Here is a 21,450-nt window from a genome sequence, read left to right on the forward strand (position 1 = left end):
ATCAACACGACGTTGAAAAATGTGTTGATTTCAGTTGATGAACAACATGGTACACAACGACAGGTAAATAACGTATTGAATATAGAAAATACTCCAGCGATGTTGTTGTTTGTTTAGGCTCGTAGCGATGTACTTATTACGGTCAGTAAACATTGCAGTCAAATGTATTTGATAATTACCACAAACAGTGAAATGGAGACATCAATAACAACTCTTGGGATAAACCACAACAGTTAAACACGTTAGCTTATGACATGTTTAAAATAATAACGCTCACAGTAAAAAAACAAAAAGGAAATTAGGGTAAAGAAAATTTTACTAAATCCACATACATCAGTAAAAATCATAAAATAATACCAAACATGTTCTGAAAAACAGCATGTCTAACCAGCTACAATTACTACTGATAAGCAAAAAGCACAAACGTTCTAATTTAAACTGTATTCTCATATTTAGAATCTTATTAGCTAACATTATTTCAAGCTGTATTCTCATATTTAGCATCTTATTAGCTAACTTTATTTAAAGCTGTATTCTCATATCTAGAATCTTATTAGCTTACTTTATTTAAAGCTGTATTCTCATATTTAGCATCTTATTAGCTTACTTTATTTAAAGCTGTATTCTCATATTTAGCATCTTATTAGCTTACTTTATTTATTCTCATTTCATAAAATCATCTGAATTCTCTAGTTTGTAGTAAGCATTTTAAAACTCGAAGACGCGCCCAAAGAAAAGAATCATTCCAGATCTATTATCTCTGATGATGAAGTTGAATGGATGGTCAATATTAAAGCTTCCATAACTAACAACTGCCGTCACAGCAGCTGCCTCGCTTCCTTCTTCGTTTACTTCAATGACTGCTTTGTGTTTAACTTTAGAAACAGACAGGTCATTCTTACTGCTGATACCCGATAGATCTGACTGTCCTGGTGAGAACAATTTGGACAATCCAAGCGACTGCAAGGAAGGAGACAGTTCTTCTTCATATTCCAGGTTGAACTTGGGTAAAAGAATAGTAATGTTGGTTTCTGTCATTTGTCCAATTATCTCTGTCAGTTTGTGAGGGTTCAGTTGATTTTCCACACTAGAAAGGCCGTCTATCTCGTCTGGAAGAATGACAAACATACTGATGTCTTTTCCTTTGTAAGGTAGTTCAATCATTTTTGCTTGGAGGTCCGCCACCTTTACAAACTTAAATTTCTCAGTTAATTTCATAAACAATATATTCTTCTCATTCTCTCCTTTATTATAGAAAGTTCCACTCGAAGTATCGCTTGATTTAAACTTGTAAAGCCAGGTTCCCTTGAAGTAAATTGCATTCAGTAAAACAAGTACGGTATCAGAGCTCAAAGGTTCTTCGAAAAGTTTGGCGATCTTATGCTGAGTTTTTTTGTCCACCCATTCATTAATTTCCTGAGTAGCTTTCTCTCTTTCGTTTACGAAATCGGCTTCTCTAACTTCTGCTTTGTATTTCTCCTGTAACTGTGTTTTGTAAGAGTCCAATATGGAGAAATCAATGTGATTAACCATTGAATTAGCTGCAATCAGTTTGTACTGATCTGGAGACCCTTCTATTTGGTTAAGAATGTTCTGGAAAGCTTGATGAACTTCTTCATCGAGCAACTGCTGATCCTTATAACCAAGTGTATCTTCTAGTTCTCGAGCTGTCTCTTCTCTGGCTCCGAGATACACCATACCCATTGCTGTTGAGATGCTGAAAGGTGAGATAAAAATGTTTTCATCTTTCGGTAACTGTTTAAACAGATCCATTGCAAAGTTATTACTGGCTCTTGCAAGTTTCTGAATTCCATTTGTTGACGTCTGGTCCTGAACTGGTACTGCGATCACAGTGGTCCAGGTTATCAGAAGGACACTCAGATATAACATACTCATACCTACACTTTGAAGAGAAATAAATAGTAAGAAGTTAAATAAAACTTTTCATATAAATATATATATATAATGTAATACAGTAAAAAATGTCATCATTGTTATATAATCTGAATTCTTTTTGGCGTTAAAATCCAGATTTAACAAGTTGTCATTGTAAAATACATTCACCTCCCCAGTGGCAAAGTGACATATCTGCAGACTGATACTACTAGAAACCAGGTTTCGATACCCGTGGTGAGCAGGGTACAGATAGCCCTTTAAGTAACTTTATGTTTAATAACAACCAAACAAAATACATTCTTTTAAGAATTTGCACTAAAGTTCCATACATTTAGTTTTGATATCTTGAATGTTATACATACACCATGCTAATATACCACATTTTAACAACTTTGTTTTCAAATACTAACGAAAGAATGAATATTTTTCTAAGCGTTGACCAGGTATGAATGATTAAACAGTGAATTAGGTTATTATTTGTTCTACCGAGGATGTATTTATAAGCTGACAGCCATTTATTAATCAAAGCAACGTGTAAGTTGACAGTCACTTAATTCAATGTAATTAATATATATTGATGTTTTTAACAAGTTACCTTCTTATATACCATATGATCACTTTGCGAGGACCGTGAAAATTGGAAAGTGAGATGCACGTGAAACAACTTACCTTTAAACTTCATTAAACAGTTGATAACTCTTTAGACTCTATTGGTTTCAGATAGCTGAGACACAACTATTTATAATAACTCTGAATGACAGGTTTGACCAGCGATGTACCAACTTCACATGCTTACAAGTTTTTTACTTAAACTTGACTATCAGATAATAGTGAAAAAAACCTAAAATTTTCAGTATTGACAGAAACTGGTTGGAAAATAGTTTTAAAAGTTTTTTTGTTTTTTTTTAACTGGAACTTCGCGCATGTCACCTGCTTTTCAAGATTTTTGCGTTATATATGTATAATGAACTGTGTTACCTTGGTAATATGCCATATTTGGTGCAAGCTGTAAATTTTTAAACTATTGTGTCGTGTTGTAAAATACTGATTCGATAATTCATGTATGATTCATGACAGGTTCTTTATGTAGATTGTCTGGTTCATTGCCTGAACCGGTTTCTATCGGATGACAGTAACCTTCAGTAAAATTTCTGATTGTTACTTTTAATTTCTTATATTTTTATTATTTGTTATTAATTGATCTTGTTATTCAATGTGCTTCATGGCATGAACTGTAGATTTAAAAAAAAATAGGTGCCATTCTGATAAGCAGAAATCATTTTTATATTTATTTTGTTTGTTTTTGGAATTTTGCACAAAGCTACTCGAGGGCTATCTGTGCTAGCCGTCCCTAATTTAGCAGTGTAAGACTAGAGGGAAGGCAGCTAGTCATCACCACCCACCGCCAACTCTTGGGCTACTTTTTTTACTAACGAATAGTGGGATTGACCGTCACATTATAACGCCCCCACGACTGAAAGGGCGAGCATGTTTCGCGCGACCGAGATGTGAACCCGCGACCCTCAGATTACAAGTCGCACGCCTTAACACGCTTGGCCATGCCGGGCCATTTTATTTTTATAAAAAGACAAAGTTGGCACAAACCACGGACCTAACTTATTATACATTATTCGTATTAGTTTCTATATATTTTAATACATTTTAAGGATAACAATATCAGTACCAACCATGGATAACGTACAAACAAGAACAACAAATTGTTATATCTTACAAACAATACATCCAAATTAATCACACAAAAACGTTTCGCATCATAAGATGTCAAAATCTGAAAATAACTCATAATGGTTTCCCTTTCTTTCTGGGACTTGCTTGAAAATTCCACAGTTCGTTTCTTAGAAGTCTAGTTTTGTTCTGTGAATGTAAACACATCATTTCCAGCAAGTTTAGTTGAGAAACAACGTATTCCGAAACACTTGGGCCCGGCATGGCCAAGTGTGTTAAGGCGTTCGACTTGTAAGCCGAGGGTCGCGGGTTCAAATTCCGGTTGCACCAAACATGATCGCCCTTTCAGCCGTGGGGGCGTTATAATGTGACGGTCAATCCCACTATTCGTTGGAAAAAAGAGTAGCCCAAGAGTTGGCGGTGGGTGGTGATAATTAGCTGCCTTCCCTCTAGTCTTCCCACTACTAAATTAAAGATGGCTAGTGCAGATAGCCCTCGAGTAGCTTCGCGCGAAATTCAAAAAACAAACAAACAAACTGAAACACTTTCCTTATATTTATTTAAAGAAATAATTACTCAACTTGCCAATATAAGACATAATAATACTTTATTACATGTCATGGTTTAGCGACCAGATACATTAATTTATATATTTCAAAGGTAAGATGTTGTATCTTACAACAAATTCGTACATTTAGTACATATGCATTTATATTTACACACGTTCATATACTATCTCCTTTCCCAAATATAATTCACATCTCAAGTACAATTTTTAAGCATAATAAACTTTTAATATTCCGTCATAAATTAAAGATACATCTTGACAAAAGCACTTTCAAATTGTCTCTTCCTGATTCATTTATGGATAAAAGGGGTAAAAAGTGCTCTACGAAATCTGACAGAAATTTCTGACTGCTTGAAATAAAACTGTTAACTAAATAATTACGCATGGTAACTACATGAACCTTTGACTATTAAGGGTTTAAAAACAGCTTTCTAGCTGTTAACTATATTTTATTTAAACACCCGCGTGTGCCCAACTGAACTTTTATTTTGTCAAATTCTTGAAAGCCTGGTTTTCAGATATCCAAACTTAATTAAATAAAAGCCATAAGATGAGCACTTAATTTCTGTCAAACTATAAAAAAATTACTTTAATAACTTGGTTTTATACGAAGAAAAATTGGGAGAATTCTTTTAAAGCTGATTAATTCGTCCCAAGAACAGTATTACTCCATTTTGATCTTCGCGTATGAAGAACATAAATGGATGATTGACAGTGAAAGTAGGTTTTAAAGACAACGTTTCAACCAGTGAAGCCGTACTAACAATGACTTTGCTTCCGTGTTCATCTACGTCCAATAAAGCTCTGTGTTTGACACTCGATAAGTGAAGAGATTTAGTGGTGGTGAATTTCGAAAAATCCGCAACTCCAGGGCTGAAAACATGGGTGAGACCCAATTTTCGCAGCGAGTCTTCCAAATCGTATTCCTTGTCCAGTTGAAACTTGGGAATCGAGATCTCCACTTCAGTTTCATGCAATTTCGAAATAACCTCTTCAAACTTTTCGAGATCTAATACTGCTTCTAGCTTGTTTAAACCTTGACTCTCTCGAGGGAGAAAAAAAATCATGTGAAAACTTGTGCCTGAATAAGGCACGGCGAGAACAAAGGCGTCCAGTTCAGGATCAAACCCGTAAGGAAATTTATATTTCTTGTGCATCATAAGCACCTGTGTTTCATTTGTTCCGAAACTGTAAAAACTTCCTAAGCGCGTGGCACTCTCATCAAATTCTTTTAACCACGACCCTTTAAAGGACACGATACTTAAAATAAGCAGTCTCGTTAATGGGTTTAATGCACCCATAAATATGTTCTGGATTTTATTTCCTGTCTTCTGTCTAATCCAACTATTTAACCATTGCACCGTTGTTTCTGGATCCTCCTGAAAATTTACTTCTTGAACAGAAGCATTATAAAATCGGTCCAGGTCACTTTTATAATTAGCGTTAATGTCGATGCCTTTTTGTATCACAAAAGCATTTATTGTTTGCAACTGAAAATGTTGGTTATGTTCCAGAAATGACGTAATGAGATGACGAAAATTCTCATGGAAATCTTTGTCCCTTGAACCACTTGCTTCTAATTTAAGGAGATACCTTATCTGGGCAGCAGTGTCATTTTGAGTACCTAAAAAAGTCATGGCGATCACTGTTGTGACACTAAATGGCGAGAAGAATATGTTCTCGTGAGGCACAAACACTTTGTATAGCATCATAGCGAGAGAATTACTGGACACTGCAGCTAGACCAGCGACACCAGCACGTTCACCAAGTGAAAGATATGTTACCGAAGCACATGTAATAGTAAATATTAGAGATTTAACTGGTGTACTCATCTTGGCCTTCTAGAAAAAGAAAGATAAAATAAAACACTGATTACTTTGCATTCACTAGTTTCAACCATCAGAAATAATAAATCAGCTATTGCTAAAAACATATATTGATGACCAAAACTATTTGTAACAGTTTCAGGTTTAATTATTATCAGTGAATTTTATAGTAAATTAGATTTATTATTATTATTGTAGTATCCATTTTCTTCTACAAGAATATTTAACAACACTAATTAACTGTGTAGATTTTATATTTGCTAGAGTTATACTTTTAACAGTAATTAACTGCGTAGATTATGAATTTACATTAACCACACTTTGTATGATGCGTGTGATATAGTTGTGGCAAAAATACGTAACTAAACGTTTATTAATTCTATTCGTTTGTTTTCAGCAGGAATTTATTGTTGAGCAAGAAACCACATCATGGGCTATCTGTGTTATTTTCACTAGTGGTATCGAAACTCGATTTTTAGCATGTAGACTTACTGATTAGTCAATAAGAACAACGGATATAAAGTTTTAAACTCACAACGAAGTTTTGTTATTTGTAAGTCCTGAAACCTTTGAATACTTTTTACCTGAAACAACCTAATATTAAACGATCTTTATAACTGTTCAGTTAATTATACAAGAACAGAGATACATGTGATCAGTATAGAAGCCACAGATTATATGTCTGACCAATCGTTAACATGATTGATCAATACGTTAGCCTGAGTAATAATATTAGCTGTTAAAATAAAAACTGTGACATTTTATAAAAGTGAAACGAACTACTTCGTGATTTGTTTTTTTGTATTCATGCCAAAGAAGTTTGTTTGTGAATAGGCACACAGCCAAACAGTAGGCTATCTGTGCTCTGCTCACCACGGGTATCGAAACCCGGTTTCTAACGTCGTCAGTTTGAGGAAGCCAAAGACGAAACCACCAGTGGCCTTAAAAACGTTGTATTCATTAGAAATAACACAAAACTGAATATTTACAGCATCATATAAGTAAGTTAGGTAATTGTGTAATTATATAATCTGAAATAAAAGTTGGGCCATCAGTTGTCTAGCCGCGACAACAGAAAAGACGAGTGTGGTGTTATCAGATAAGAACAAGTTTTGTCTGTTTTGTTGATTAATATTCACGGAAAATAGTTGGAATCTTGTATATCGTGTTTATATTACTAAAAGTAAAAATGTTCATGTGTTTATATTACTAAAACTAAAAATGTTCATGTGTTTATATTACTAAAACTAAAAATGTTCATGTGTTTATATTACTAAAAGTAAAAATGTTCATGTGTTTATATTACTGAAACTAAAAATGTTCATGTGTTTATATTACTAAAACTAAAAAAAGTAAAATGTTCATGTGTTTATATTACTGTTCATGTGTTTATATTACTAAAACTAAAAATGTTCATGTGTTCATATTACTAAAAGTAAAAATGTTCATGTGTTTATATTACTAAAACTAAAAATGTTCATGTGTTTATATTACTAAAACTAAAAATGTTCATGTGTTTATATTACTAAAACTAAAAATGTTCATGTTTACATTGTATTTGTTTTTTTTATTCTGTGGTGGCGTACGTAATTTTTTAAGACGTCTTCAACTTGTATGATAATAATTTAGTTTGTACATAATTTGTGTTTTTTTTAATGAACCTTAAGACGACAGTAGTACTTATATGCGTTTCATACGTTGTTTAAGTGCAAAAATATACAATGGGTCATCTTTTCTATGCCTACTACGGGTATCAAAATCAGGTTTTGGGCGTCTTAACTCTTCAGACTTACTGCTGAGCCACTAGGGGATGTGTAGAATCAGTGTCTGGTCGAGTTATTTGCGACCTGGGATGGTCAAGTGCTACATACGTGACTTTCTCCCTCTCCAATGTTCATATTGGTCATCTTGATCGGGATATGTGAGAATATGGTGTTGTTTTCTTCTCACCGTCACTGATGCTGTTATGACCATGCTATGACTGATGCTGTCGGAATCGGTGATTAAATTCAGAGTATTGTTAAATGTTAAACATCACATAAATAAGGGTTCTGTACTTATGTGAAGTTACTACCACACAAAGGTCCGGCATGGCCAGGTGGTTAAGGCACTGGACTTGCAATCCGAGAGTCGGGGATTGGAATACTTGTCACACCAAACATGCTCGCCCTTTCAACCGTGGGGGTGTTATAATGTGACGGTCAATCCCACTATTCGTTGGTAAAATAGTGGCCCAGTAGTTGGCGGTAGGCGGTGATGACTAGTTGCCTTCTCTCTAGCCTTACACTGCTAAACTAGGGACGGCTAGTGAAGATAGCCCTCGTGTAGCTTTTTACGCGAAATTCAAAACAAAACAAACAAACTACCATAAATACATTATCCCTTTGAGCATAATTTACACAGGCACACATACTTTTCTTCATTTGGAACTTTGACAGCCTTACGTCACCTAAATAGTCCAATGTATTCCAGTGCTTGTTCATGCTGTAATATAATTAGTATGTATTTAACATTAATATAATAATACATAGTGAACACACCACTCAAATGACCAAGTACGTCTGATTCACATACTTACAGTACGTATTTATAGTGAATAGGAACTGAGTGTTTAATTCCATCATGTATGTTATAGCCATTTAGTTATTCAAGTTTTACTGTAAGTAGGTAATCGATTTATAGGGAGTCTGTTGTAGAGTGGCTGTAAGGTCGCATAACTGAGTAAGGAAACTGAACGTGTTATGCGTGAAACTTTACACGCTATAGTGAGACCTGAGTTTTGTATAATTTGTAAAGTTCTGTATAATTATATGTAGTGTAACAATGATCGAAGTCGGGCAGGCATATTCTTTTACCAGCCGTAAGTACTATTTGTAGATTGTTAATATGTTTCTCGATTATATTATGTCCAGGTGGACTCCTAAAGTAGTTCGTCTGCTTCCAGATGTTAAATTCACTACTACAGCGACCTCTATATTTTAATTACTAACCATCCACAGAGCAGCCACTAACAAGCAAGCTAATCAGGTGGTTAGAGCGCTAGATTTGCAACTTGCTAGTCGCAAGTTCGAACCTTTGCCCCCATCAAACATGTTCGTCCTGTCAGCCATAGATGCATATAATGTGACGATCCATCCCACTATTCGTTGGTAAAAGAATAATCCAAGAATCGGCAATGGGTGGTTAAGACCAGCTGCCTTCCTTCCAATCTTTTACCGTTAAATTACGGACGATTAACACAGATAGCTCTAGTGAAGCTTTGCGTGAAATTCCAACCAAATCTCACGTGTAACCTTACTCGTAAGGTGTGTAATTACACAAAACCGGTGTACATGAGTGACAAGTGGTGAATTAAATGATAAATTTCACTTCACATTTATTTTTAATAACTTAATTATCACAAAAGCTACATATTCGACAAGCCCTGTATGAATACAGATTCACAGTGGTGGCAAACGACAGTTGAAAATTACCTGGAATTAGGGGACTATTTTCTTAGTTTGATTTGTGTACGATTAAGCGTAGTAACACCATTTTCTCGCAAGAGATGAACTAAGCACTTTCAACATTTTAATAAAATTCCAAATTATATCCACTAAATTATTAAAGACATGATTTTATTTTCATTCTTTGAGAAATAATTATTATTAGAATAGGACAAAAAAATTCATTTGAATCGAAATAAGAGGAAATGGTTCCAAAACTGGAAACTAGCATTTACAGAAGAAAACAAAAAGGTGTGTTTTAAAATTACATTAATTAAAAGATGTTTTCGTAAGTATATTTTATTTTTATTCTTTTAATTCATCATCTAATAATTGGAAGAGAGAAAAGGTTGACCATTTCCTTATTCAAACGCATTCTGTGAAGTTACGATTTAGAAATAAATTTATTGTAAATTTATTTATAGATCTTGCGTGTGTTTTGTGTGTTTTTTTCTTATGGCAAAGCCACATCGGGCTATCTGCTGAGCCCACCGAGGGGAATCGAGCCCCTGATTTTAGCGTTGTAAATCCGTAGACTTTCCGCCGTACTAGCGGGGGGCAATATAGACCTTCCACGTGTACATAGGTGAATAATAGCTTCGAGCCACAAAGCACTTTAAACGTTCGTGATAAGTTGTTTCTTTGTTTATTTTGTTTGTGCGGAAATACACAATGGGCTATCTGTTCTCTAGCCACCACGGGTATTAAAATCCAGTTTCGATTTTGTGTAATATGTAAAACTTGAAAGCATGTGAAACTAAATAATAACAGCTAAGACTATTTCGTAACTAATCCTAAACGTTGACACGCATTGGACAATGTTCTCTTTTCCAGGAATTTGTTACTAATATTCTATATTTTATTTACTATGACAAAATATAAAACAAGTTAACAAGGGTTAACCCCTTTTTTGTTGCCATGTGTGTGTTTTCCATGAAATTGTTCTAACATGAAATATTATCAACATTTCTTCGAGGAATTGTGATGTCACAATTTTCAAATAACTCATTAAACAGCCAGATAAGAGAATTCCTGGGATTCATAAGTTATAACCGTCTGCAATACTGAAATGTTGACCTGATGGAAAACAGCTAATCAACAACACTAACCGAAAGAAGGTCATTGTACAACGTTTAACTCGTTTTAAAAATATCCAACTACTAAATCTATTTAAGGACAAGCAATCTAAACTTATAACACAGACCTAGTAGTTTCATTACTTATGAATGATGTCTAGAATTTTTCAGGTAATTCCTATTACTTGTGTATCTGATGATCTTTCAATTTACACTACGTACTATTATTTCCAATAATATTCAGCTTAAACAATACTGACAAATAAAAAACAAGTGCGAACTATTTTGAGACATTTCAATTCACCAAATCATTTACTAATTCGCCCTCTACAGATTCACGATCATAAAATTTTGGTTTTTAAATTCTACAACTGGTTTGTTTGGAATTCCGCGCAAAGCTACTCGAGGGCTATCTGTGCTGGCCGTCCCTAAATTAACAGTGTAAGACTAGAGGGAAGGCAGCTAGTCATCATCGCCCACCACCAGCTATTGGGTTACTCTTTTACCAACGAATAGTGGAATTGGCCGTTATATTATAATGCCCCCACGGCTGAAAGGTTTAGTGTGACGGGATTCGAACCCGCGACCCTCAGATTACAAGTCGAGTGCCTTAACCACCTGGCCATGCCGGGCCTACTGCGGCTGTTCGACAACCATAAAACTTCCAGTACAATAATTATTTATTTCGAAGAACCCAAACATTTGATTACTGAAGCATTCGAGAGAAAACAAAATTAAAGGTAAAGGCATTTTTTGTGTTAGTAAAAAATGTATTTAAACATTAAATCCAAAAATAAAAACATTACTCATTGCTCTCTGCGTTTGTCTGTCTTACTCGCAAATCTTAAAAACATAAGCAAATTCTGTGCTTAAATTAGTATACCTATTGCACACACGCCTCTCCAAGGTTTTACTCGAAACTAACACTAAAAAGCCGATATTTTTAAATTAGCCCCCCCGCTAGTACAGCGGTATGTCTACGGATTTACAATGCTAAAATCAGGGGTTCGATTCCCCTCTGTAGACTCAGCAGATGGCCAGATGTAGCTTTACCATAAGAAAACACATACACTAACATTTTAAAGGGGCCCGGCATGGCCAGGTGGGTTAAGGCGTTCGACTCGTAACCTGAGGATCGTGGGTTCGAATCCCGGTCGCACCAAACATGCTCGCCATTTAAGCCGTGGGGACGTTATAATATGACGGTCAATCCCACTATTCGTTGGTAAAAGGGTAGCCCAAGAGTTGGTGGTGGGTGGTGACGTCTAGCTGCCTTCCCTCTAGTCTTACACTGCTAAATTAGGGACGGCTAGCGCAGATAGCCCTTGAGTAGCTTTGCGCGAAATTAAAAAACAACAACAACAAAGCTTTTAAATTACTTGAGCAAGAAAAACATGTTTATTGCTATACAAACTACAAACATAACGTTAACTAATTTGCCACCAGAGGGCGGTACAGCATAAAATCTTTAAAAAAAAAATACCCTAACTTTTGCCAGCGGTTTGTCATATTGTGATAAATATGTTCAAACAGTAGGAAACAAAATTTGGAAAGCATATAGAGTCTCGCGATAAAAACTCGAAATTTTTACACCACCACTCAAACATTCGAACACTAGAAGACAAGACTCCTAGATAACTAGCTTCAATACTGTAAGTTTGTGTGTTTATTTTTCTTATAGCAAAGCCATATTAGACTGTCTGCTGTGTCCAACGGAGGGAATCGAACCCGTGATTTAAGCGTTGTAAATCCGAAGACTTACCGCTATCACAGCGGGGAACACAATATTATAAGAAAAATATTAATAAAACTAAAGTGATGAAAAAACTAGGGTTACGTAATACATGGTATCCTAAAAATAGGATGATATATAACATGCTTATATGAATGTTAAGCGAAACTACGTTGTGAACACATACTAACAGTGTGATCATTTGTTTGTTTGTTTTTGAAATTCACGCAAAGCTTTACGAGGGGTATCTGCGCTAGCCGTCCCTAATTTAGCAGTATAAGACTAGAGGAAAGGCAGCTAGTTATCACCACCCACTGCTAACTCTTGAGCAACCCTTCTACCAACGAATAGTGGGATTGACCGTTACATTATAATTCCCAAGACTGAAAGGACGAGCATGTTCGGTGGGACAGGGATTCGAACCCGCAACCCCCGAGTCAAGTGCCTTAACTACCTGGCCATGCTGAGCCAGTGTGATCTTGCTTGAGTGATGTTAGTGAAAATGCACGAGTTAATATTACCCCGTCAATTGTACGTGGCACGATAAGGGTTGGTTAATTAAAAATGTGGACAACTGACCAAATTTAAATTACTGTGAGTGACGACATAACAAAGGAAGGGGTCTACACTGATCCACCCTGGTCCAAAACATGAACCGAATCCTGATGATGATCAAGAACCCAAGAAAAGATCAGATCAACAAACATCTTTACCTCTGTTTAATATCGTAAAATACGTCTTGTTATGGTTACACCTCGTTCAGTTTGTTTCTTTCTATTTTAAGTTCAGTTCTTGAAGCGTACATAAAGAAAAATGCGGCTTTGTTTCTTGGTCTCTTTAAGAAATGACTTTTAGATTCTTTCAGGATTAAACAGCTTCTCGTCAGAAGAGTATTTATATTATTTGTAAGCTTTAGAAGTAAGTGTTCTACAGGATAAAGTGGATCTGTAGGCTGTATAATATTCACGTAATATTATAACGTTTATCACCAGTGAAATACTGCAGTTTTAATGTAAATCACTAGGGGCAGGAAGAACGTCATACATGACATCTGGTTTTTAATTTTAATAAAGCTTCAATACAACAGTTTATTTAAATGAATTTATGTTTCTTACAAACATTTCAACAAATGTTGATTCTGATAGGATTGTTTGTTTTTGCTTATTTTTGAATTTCACGCAAAGCTACACGAGGGCTATCTGCGCTAGCCGTCCCTAATTTAGAAGTGTAAGACTAGAGGGAAGACAACTAGTCACAACTACCCACCGCCAACTCTTGGGCTACTCTTTTACTAACGAATAGTGGAATTGATCGTCACATTATAACGCCCACCCCCACGGCTTGAAGTGCATGTTTGGTGTGAGGGGGATTCGAACCCACGATCCTCAGATTACGAGTCTAGCACCCTAACCACTTGGCCATGCCGGGTCAAGTTACTAACAAAACGTACTGGACGTGTCCTGGATGGTTTACACCACTCTTTAATGTTATTTTTTATATTGGAAGAAAAAATGTAAATAAGTGGCATGAATGTCTGTAATTTATTGTTATTATTGTTAACAATTATTATTGTTATTATAATTTGTTATTATTATTGTTATTATAATTTGTTATTATTATTGTTATTATAATTTGTTATTATTATTATTATTATAATTTGTTATTATTATTATTATTATTATTTGTTATTATTATTGTTAACAATTATTATTGTTATTATTATTGTTAACAATTATTATTGTTATTATTATTGTTAACAATTATTATTGTTATTATAATTTGTTATTATTATTGTTAACAATTATTATTGTTATTATAATTTGTTGTTATTATTGTTATTATAATTTGTTGTTATTATTGTTATTATAATTTGTTGTTATTATTGTTATTATAACTTGTTATTATTATTGTTATTATAATTTGTTGTTTTATTGTTATTATAACATTATTATTGTTATTATAATTTGTTGTTATTATTGTTAACAATTATTGTTATTATTCTTATTATTATTGTTAACAATGATTATTATTATAATTTGTTATTATTATTGTTATTATAATTTGTTATTATTATTGTTATTATAATTTATTATTATTATTGTTATTATAATTTGTTATTATTGTTAACAATTATTATTGTTATTATAATTTGTTATGATTGTTAACAATTATTATTGTTATTATTGTTTATTGTTGTTATTATTATTTGTTGTTGTTATTATTATTGTTAACAATTATTATTGTTATGAAAATATTCAGAGATACTACGTGAAACCTGTACATGTGACAAGTGAACCCACGAAATTAAAATAAGCATCGAATTTCTGCTGTAGAAAAACAAGTACCTTCTTTCCCAGTGTCTATAAATTTTATCTCGAATTACATATTTAAAGCTTTCGCTATTACGGACGTACATATTAATGTTTTGCACAGTTAACCACATGTTAACAATAAAAACAACATCCACATTTTGTCACGAAATAATCTCGAGTTCTACAAAAACTTCTATAGACCTTTTGGTCCAGCGACTAGCGTTGTAGGTTGCGTATAAAGTCCAAGGTTCGGGCCACGATGCCTATAAACATACTTCGAGCTTTCAGCTCTGGATATTTTACAGGAATAACGGTCATTCTCGTTATTCGGTTTGAAGCTGGACAGAGCCCTTGTCGCAACGAAGGCTGTTCGCTGACAGGTTTCTTTGTAGTTCAAAATTATGAGCAGCTATACCTGAACCCTAACAGGTCTCTCACCTAGCTGTTTAGCCCACTTATATATATAAAAAATTGTGATGCGGTTGAAAATACCAATATTGAAAATTGTTACTAATTTTGTTGATTTTAAACAATTTTTCAAAGCCGAAACTTCAGAGCAGACGTTTGTAGACTACGGTTTTATTTGTAAATCAAGTGAATATTGGTGTCATGGCGCTGGGCTGAACAAATATATATATCTAAAATTTTGTTATTACAATTTCACAAAACAGTTTTAAGTGTTACGAGCTATACCCAAATTATTCAGCTCAATCGATCTTAATATAGTATCCTACAGATGGTGTTTTGTGTGAAAAGAACAGAAGAAAACATTTTTAAAAATGAAAGGATCCACAAGTGCAATGGTTTAACATCAGAACTCATGGAACAAAGTCCACAAGTTTCGGGATGCCTTGATTACATGTAGGTCCGGCATGGTCCAGGTGGATAAGGCACTCGATTCGTAATCCACGGGTTCGAATCCCTGTCGCACCAAACATGCTCACCCCTTTTAGCCGTGGGGGCGTTATGATGTGACGGTTAATCCCACTATTTGTTGGTTAAAAGAGTAGCCCAAGAGTTGGCGGTGGGCGATGATGACTAGCTGCCTTCCCTCTAAATTAGGGACGTCTAGCGCAGATAGCCCTTGTGTAGCTTTGCGCGAAATTCAAAACAAATGATAACAGATTTTACAAGATTTCACCTGAACTCTTTTTATTATTAGTATCGAATAACAATAAATCTAGAAACAGGCAACGTGTCACTTTTCTACATGTATGTTTACCACATACATTAGAAATACATGAAAAGCAATATCATATGTGTTTTGCAATATTACCCTATGAGCAATTTTGTCACTAACATTTGAAACTGTCTTAGTTTTCTTCCAAACTTAAAGAGTCCAGTGGCACAGCAAAATTCAGTGTTTCAATTATTTGTTAGATTTATTACACGTTAAGTGAGAGTTCACGTTCCGTTTCAATTTTTTTGTGACCTATTCTAATGAAAAAAAACTCCTTCGTAGACATGCACTATAACTCTGCAAACACAGATTGTGGCAACATTTCAATCCCACATTCACACTTACACGACTGGGGTTCCTAGTTGTTATCGTTTTCGAAAGTGCATGAGCAATGGTATGTTTCGAAACATTACTACTCACCGAACGTAAAACTCCGTATGAACAATGATTTCTTTAAAAACAAGTGTTTAACTTTTCACAACACATATGTGTTGATAAATGTGTAGTTAGTATTTCCACCCTTATTTGCACGTGAACTAAACGACCAGGTCAGGTACTCAGGCTCAGATATTTCCATCCCTAATTTTGTTAATGACCAGCGTAAAGACAAACAGTCGGTAGGGCCTGGGACTATAAGAGCTTTATCGCGTTTGAATCTAATAACGGGATAAACTGTTACCCTTATAACACACTCCTGTCTGAACGGGTGTGTCGTTTTTAACAGCATCACACATTTGTGACTAGGTCATGACTGACAGACATACACATAGATGTTCTAATGACTGTCTCCTTATAAAACCAGCTCCTTCGTCGTCCAAACTTTGCATTTTAAAGAAAGCGACCCTATACCAGCACAGTTTGGATTAGTTTGTTTGTTTTTGTTTTTTGAATTTCGCGCACAGCTACTAGAGAGCTATCTGCACTAACCGTCCCTAATTTTGCAGTGTTAGACTAGAGGGAAGGCAGCTAGTCATCACCACTCACCGCCAACTCTTGGGCTACTCTTTTACCAACGAATAGTGGGATTGACCGTCACATTATAACGACCACACGGCTGAAAGGGCGAGCATGTTTGGTGCGACGGAGATTCGAACCCGCGACACTCAGAAAACAAGTCTAACGCCGTAACCCACCTGGCCATGCCAAGCCATCCTAATCGTAAGGACTGAACATCAAATTTTATCATTATAAACCCTCAAGTTTACTGGAGAACCACAGGAGACAATAAAGCCCACTCCACCACAAAACCCTGGAAGGTAAATATTTTCAACTGGACACCTGACGTGTTTTATTGTAATTGTTCATTTTTGTTAAGGCTATATAAGAGTAGAATACTTTTGTGGTTCGCCGCCAGTTCACTAGTGTTTTTCATTTATAATGTATTATACGTGTGTACCGTTCATCTTGCCCCTCCTCAGTGGCATAACGGTTTGTCAGCGGACAAAACTGGATTTTAGTACCCGTGGTGGGCAGAGCACAGACAGCCCACTGTGCAGTTTTGCGCTTAATTCAAAACAAACAAAAAAAACGTTGATATCCTATGACGTTATTTTTCTATGTCTAAGATTGTTTCGTACGGGACCGGCACGGCCAGGTGGTTAAGGCACTCGACTCGTAATCCGAGGGTCGCGGGTTCGCATCCCCGTCACACCAAACATACTCACCCATTCAGCTGTGTGGACGTTATAATGTGACGGTCAATCCCACTATTCGTTGGTAAAAGAGTAGCCCAACAGCTGGCGGTGGGTGGTGATGACTAGCTGCCTTCCCTCTAGTCTTGGCCTGGCATGGCCAAGCGAGTTAAGGCGTGCGCTTCGTAATCTGAGAGTCGCGGGTTCGCGCCCGAATCGCGCCAAACATGCTCGCCCTCCCAGCCGTGGGGCGTTATAATGTGACGGTCAATCCCACTATCCGTTGGTAAAAGAGTAGCTCAAGAGTTGGCGGTGAGTAGTGATGACTAGCTGCCTTCCCTCTAGTCTTACATTGCTGAATTAGGGACGGCTAGCGCAAATAGCTCTCGTGTAGCTTTGCGCGAAATTCAAACTAAGCAATTGTTCCGTATGAGCGATAATTTTCAGCAACAGTATCTGCGTCCCTAATTTAGCTGTAAAAGACTAGAGGAAGGTATCTAGTCATCACCATCTACCGCCAACTCTTGGGCTACTTTTTTATCAACGAGTAATGGAATTGACCGTATCTTCATAACGCTCTCGTAGCTGAAAGCACAAGCATGTTTGGCGGTAACCCTCAAATCACCAACAACGTCGTATGGTGGAGTGACAGGTCATAGAAGTCGTTGTTTGATGTAGTGACAAGTCACAAAGGACGTGCTTTTATTTAGTAATTAGTCGTAAAACATTGTAATGCCGTATGATGCAGTTACAGCTCACAAAACAACATCCTATACCGTAATAAGAAATAACCCAAATAACTGTCACATCAGAAAACATCGTCATACAGAAATATAAAGACAATTATTTGTTTAAAAACTTACACGATTTAGTGAACAGTCATTAGAAACGCTGCACGATATCATGGCAAGACACAGATATAGGACTGAGGTTGTGATGAATCACAGAAAGGTTTATTGTGTTTGTTTGTTTGTTTTGGAATTTCGCACAAAGCAACTCGAGGGCTATCTGTGCTAGCCGTCCCTAATTTAGCAGTGTAAGACTAGAGGGAAGGCAGCTAGTCATCACCACCCACCGCCAACTCTTGGGCTACTCTTTTACCAACGAATAGTGGGATTGACCGTAACATTATAACGACCACACGGCTGAAAGGGCGAGCATGTTTTGGCGCGACTCGGACGCGAACCCGCGACCCTCAGATTATGAAGCGCACGCCTTAACGCGCTAGGCCATGCCTGGCCCTTTTATTGTGTAAAAAGCTACTGACGTAAAAATTACTTGTTATCCATTTTAAAATCAAACAAAACATACTTAGAGTAAATAAGATTTATGGTTGTCACAATAAAGTTTTACATTGTATGGAAAATACGATTAATCAATATGACACATCATGCAAGTATTAATGAGTTTTCTTTGTTAAAACTATGAAATTTAAATTGTAATCTCGTCCTCAGCATAACCATGAAAGAATATTAATTGCGGCGGTTAAGACGTATTTTTTTTTTTTTCACTAGAGCTCGTATACAACAACAGCTTTGAGTTGTTTGAACTTGAAAATAACAACCATGCATTTGCAGGAACAGGTTTAATCACCATTATAACTTATCTAATAATCCTGGAAACCTGTATCTGAGAAATGTTTAAATGAAAGCTTTATCCTATAAATGAATTTAGTTCTTGGATATAAATATTTTCATCTCAAGCATTTAAAGAACTTCTTTGTTCAAAACGAAGCTTAGAATAATGTGCAATACTTTATATTTTATTCTTGCTTTACGAGCGCCTTATTCAAATTGAAAGTTCTTAAAGAATCATCGCACGCTATATAAATAAGACTATATCAACATTTTAATATAAAAATGTGATACTTACGTCACAATCCTTAGACTGTCCAGACAACTTATCAAACAATTTACTGAACACACACACACACATATATATATATACCTGCTGTGTTTCTGGCGAACCCTCGGTCCAGATGTCTTCCAACACATCTTCTGATACACACCAAGGTGAATGAACATTTCTGTGTTTATTAGTGACGTCACGCGCGAGAAACATTTTACATACTTGATTGAGTCCATAATGGATTGGGGGTTATGGAACGGGAGATTGTCCTAACCACGTGTGCACGTGGGAAGAAGCCTAATGGATATTGGCTCAGCGCAGCAGTGGCGCCAAATAATCAATTCGCTCTCTAGAAATGTCCAAATTCAGTGCCAGAAACAAACCGCGGTTAGCAAGAACAAGAACTCGTCAAATAATCGAACGTCACTAATATGCAGATGTCGCTTCTTCTGAAAAATCCTTTCAAATAAGTGCTGATAAAGTTACTTGAACTGAAACTTTCTAACCATTCGACCTTCGTCTAGTCGTAAACAGCACATTTATGGCGTAAACTATTTATTACACTAAAGATGTAATATGACAGAAATGTCACGTTTTAATACTTTAATTACTACACTCTTTTATTGCTGAAACTTCTGTGCTGGATATGGCATTTATTTCTTCAACTGAATTCCTCTAGTGCGTTTACCCTTGCGGAATGTGGGAAAAAAAAAAAAAAAACATTATTGGCGCCAACTTGCAACTTTCGCCTGAAGGAGGACGCGTGTCCATGACACGCTACCAGGTTTAATGCGGATTTAATGGGATTCCAAGTGCAGAACTAATATGCTTACATGCATAATTAAAAAGAAACGCAATTATAAACTAAACGCATCGACACGCAGAACAGAATATCTTTTGATGAATTAGACTTTTAGTCGATGAACACTCGAATATCTGCTGTCCTTGTAGGTGCTCGAAAAAGATACCATTTCTTGTCACTCGAGAAAGATTTCTTGTAAGGTCAGCATTAGCTGAAGACAAAAGAAAGAATTCTGTGGCGCCGGAATGGAAGGAGGTAGGTTGAATGACCACTTCTAAATGTCAGTTTCATAGAAACAAAATAGAAATGACCGTTGATGGTTGAAGAATGCCAATGTTCAATTATCTTCGCACCATGTTTACCTAACCATATAGGGTCATCTTGATCTGTCGATATGCTGCACGAACATTCAATACATATATAAAATAGTTTCCTGAGCTAAAGTGGTATGATACTAATTTACAAACTGAAACGATTGAAATAGGTGCTGTTTTCAAAAGATAAAAAAAACAAACAAACAGAAACGTACGTCAATCAATGCTGAAAAGGCCCAGGAAATGTTTGAAGCGAAACTTAACCGTTTCTTTATATTTTTGAAACAGAAAATCAAATATTTCGCTTTCAAAACAAAGAAAGAACTTCGTATAATACATTAATCCAACAGATATACTGATTAAAAATTAAACATATATTTAAAAACATGAGCAGTAACAACAATATATTTCAGATTCTGTTCAGATGAAAACATGATTCATAAATTAATATTATAAAACAAGGCTAAGGTTCTGAGAATGCCCGAGTTATTTCGTATAATATTTTTTTATTTCACCAAAACTAAATTCTTTATCAGTTGTCTGAATTATTATTGTTTGGTTATTTTGAAACACATCACGTTACCTAAGTTTTTGCTATCATTACAGCATTTTGATTGATCAGCAGCTAAACGGCTGTTTGGTTAGGTAAAATCTGTGTTTAGTAGATTTCATGAAGTTCCAAATGGTTTGTTTGTTTAATGTCGAAAGAGGCTACTAGAGAGCTATCTGCGCTAGCCGTTTCTATTTTTGTAGTGATAGACCAAGGGGAATGCAGCTAATCAGCGCTGTTACCCACCACCAACCCTTGGACCTTTTTTTTTACCAAAGAATAGTGGGATTGACCGTCACACTATAACACGCCTACACGTTTGAAAGGGCAAACATATACGATGATGGGATTCGAATTTATAGCCTAAAGTCGAACGCCCAAACTAGAAGTCCATGCCAAGAGAACTCCAAGTGAGAAGAATTGAACGTTGTAATTGCACAAAACTAAGAGCACTGAAATTTGTACAGAAATAATTAATTCATAACAGTTACAGAATACAGAGTAAGTTATAAGTTTGGTTGTACGTTAAGTCTTGAGGTAAACA

The 21,450-nt window shown here is 35.7% G+C and overlaps 2 protein-coding genes across 4 annotated transcripts; both read right to left on the bottom strand.

Annotated features, from left to right (window-relative positions):
* Positions 1-298: 298 nt before the first annotated feature.
* LOC143229598 (intracellular coagulation inhibitor 1-like) lies at positions 299-2,712 on the bottom strand. Of its 2 annotated transcripts, none has more exons than XM_076462168.1 (2): positions 2,566-2,712; positions 299-1,903 (listed from the first exon to the last, which is right to left on the bottom strand). In XM_076462168.1, the coding sequence occupies exon 2, from the start codon at positions 1,894-1,896 to the stop codon at positions 709-711; it is 1,188 nt and encodes a 395-aa protein (XP_076318283.1). In that variant the 5' UTR covers positions 1,897-1,903; positions 2,566-2,712; the 3' UTR covers positions 299-708. The 2 variants fall into 2 exon arrangements, with proteins under 2 accessions (XP_076318283.1, XP_076318275.1); XM_076462160.1 differs by having other exon boundaries at positions 299-1,898; positions 2,566-2,705.
* Positions 2,713-4,178: 1,466 nt separating this feature from the next.
* Positions 4,179-19,961, bottom strand: LOC143229609 (serpin B6-like). 2 transcript variants are annotated; one of them, XM_076462181.1, is made up of 2 exons: positions 19,265-19,961; positions 4,179-5,991 (listed from the first exon to the last, which is right to left on the bottom strand). In XM_076462181.1, the coding sequence occupies exons 1-2, from the start codon at positions 19,451-19,453 to the stop codon at positions 4,783-4,785; spliced, it is 1,398 nt and encodes a 465-aa protein (XP_076318296.1). In that variant the 5' UTR covers positions 19,454-19,961; the 3' UTR covers positions 4,179-4,782. The 2 variants fall into 2 exon arrangements, with proteins under 2 accessions (XP_076318296.1, XP_076318306.1); XM_076462191.1 differs by having other exon boundaries at positions 19,340-19,958.
* Positions 19,962-21,450: the final 1,489 nt, after the last annotated feature.

Source organism: Tachypleus tridentatus, chromosome 1 (assembly GCF_004210375.1).
Source record: "Tachypleus tridentatus isolate NWPU-2018 chromosome 1, ASM421037v1, whole genome shotgun sequence".
Taxonomy (NCBI): domain Eukaryota; kingdom Metazoa; phylum Arthropoda; class Merostomata; order Xiphosura; family Limulidae; genus Tachypleus; species Tachypleus tridentatus.

Excerpts from the sequence above, each read along its gene's own strand:
- LOC143229609 (XM_076462181.1), bottom strand. The coding sequence starts at position 19,453 with ATGTTTCTCGCGCGTGACGTCACTAATAAACACAGAAATGTTCATTCA. Across the intron at positions 5,992-19,264 it reads GACAGTCTAAGGATTGTGAC|AAGGCCAAGATGAGTACACC; the intron begins GTAAGTATCACA and ends TTCTTTTTCTAG.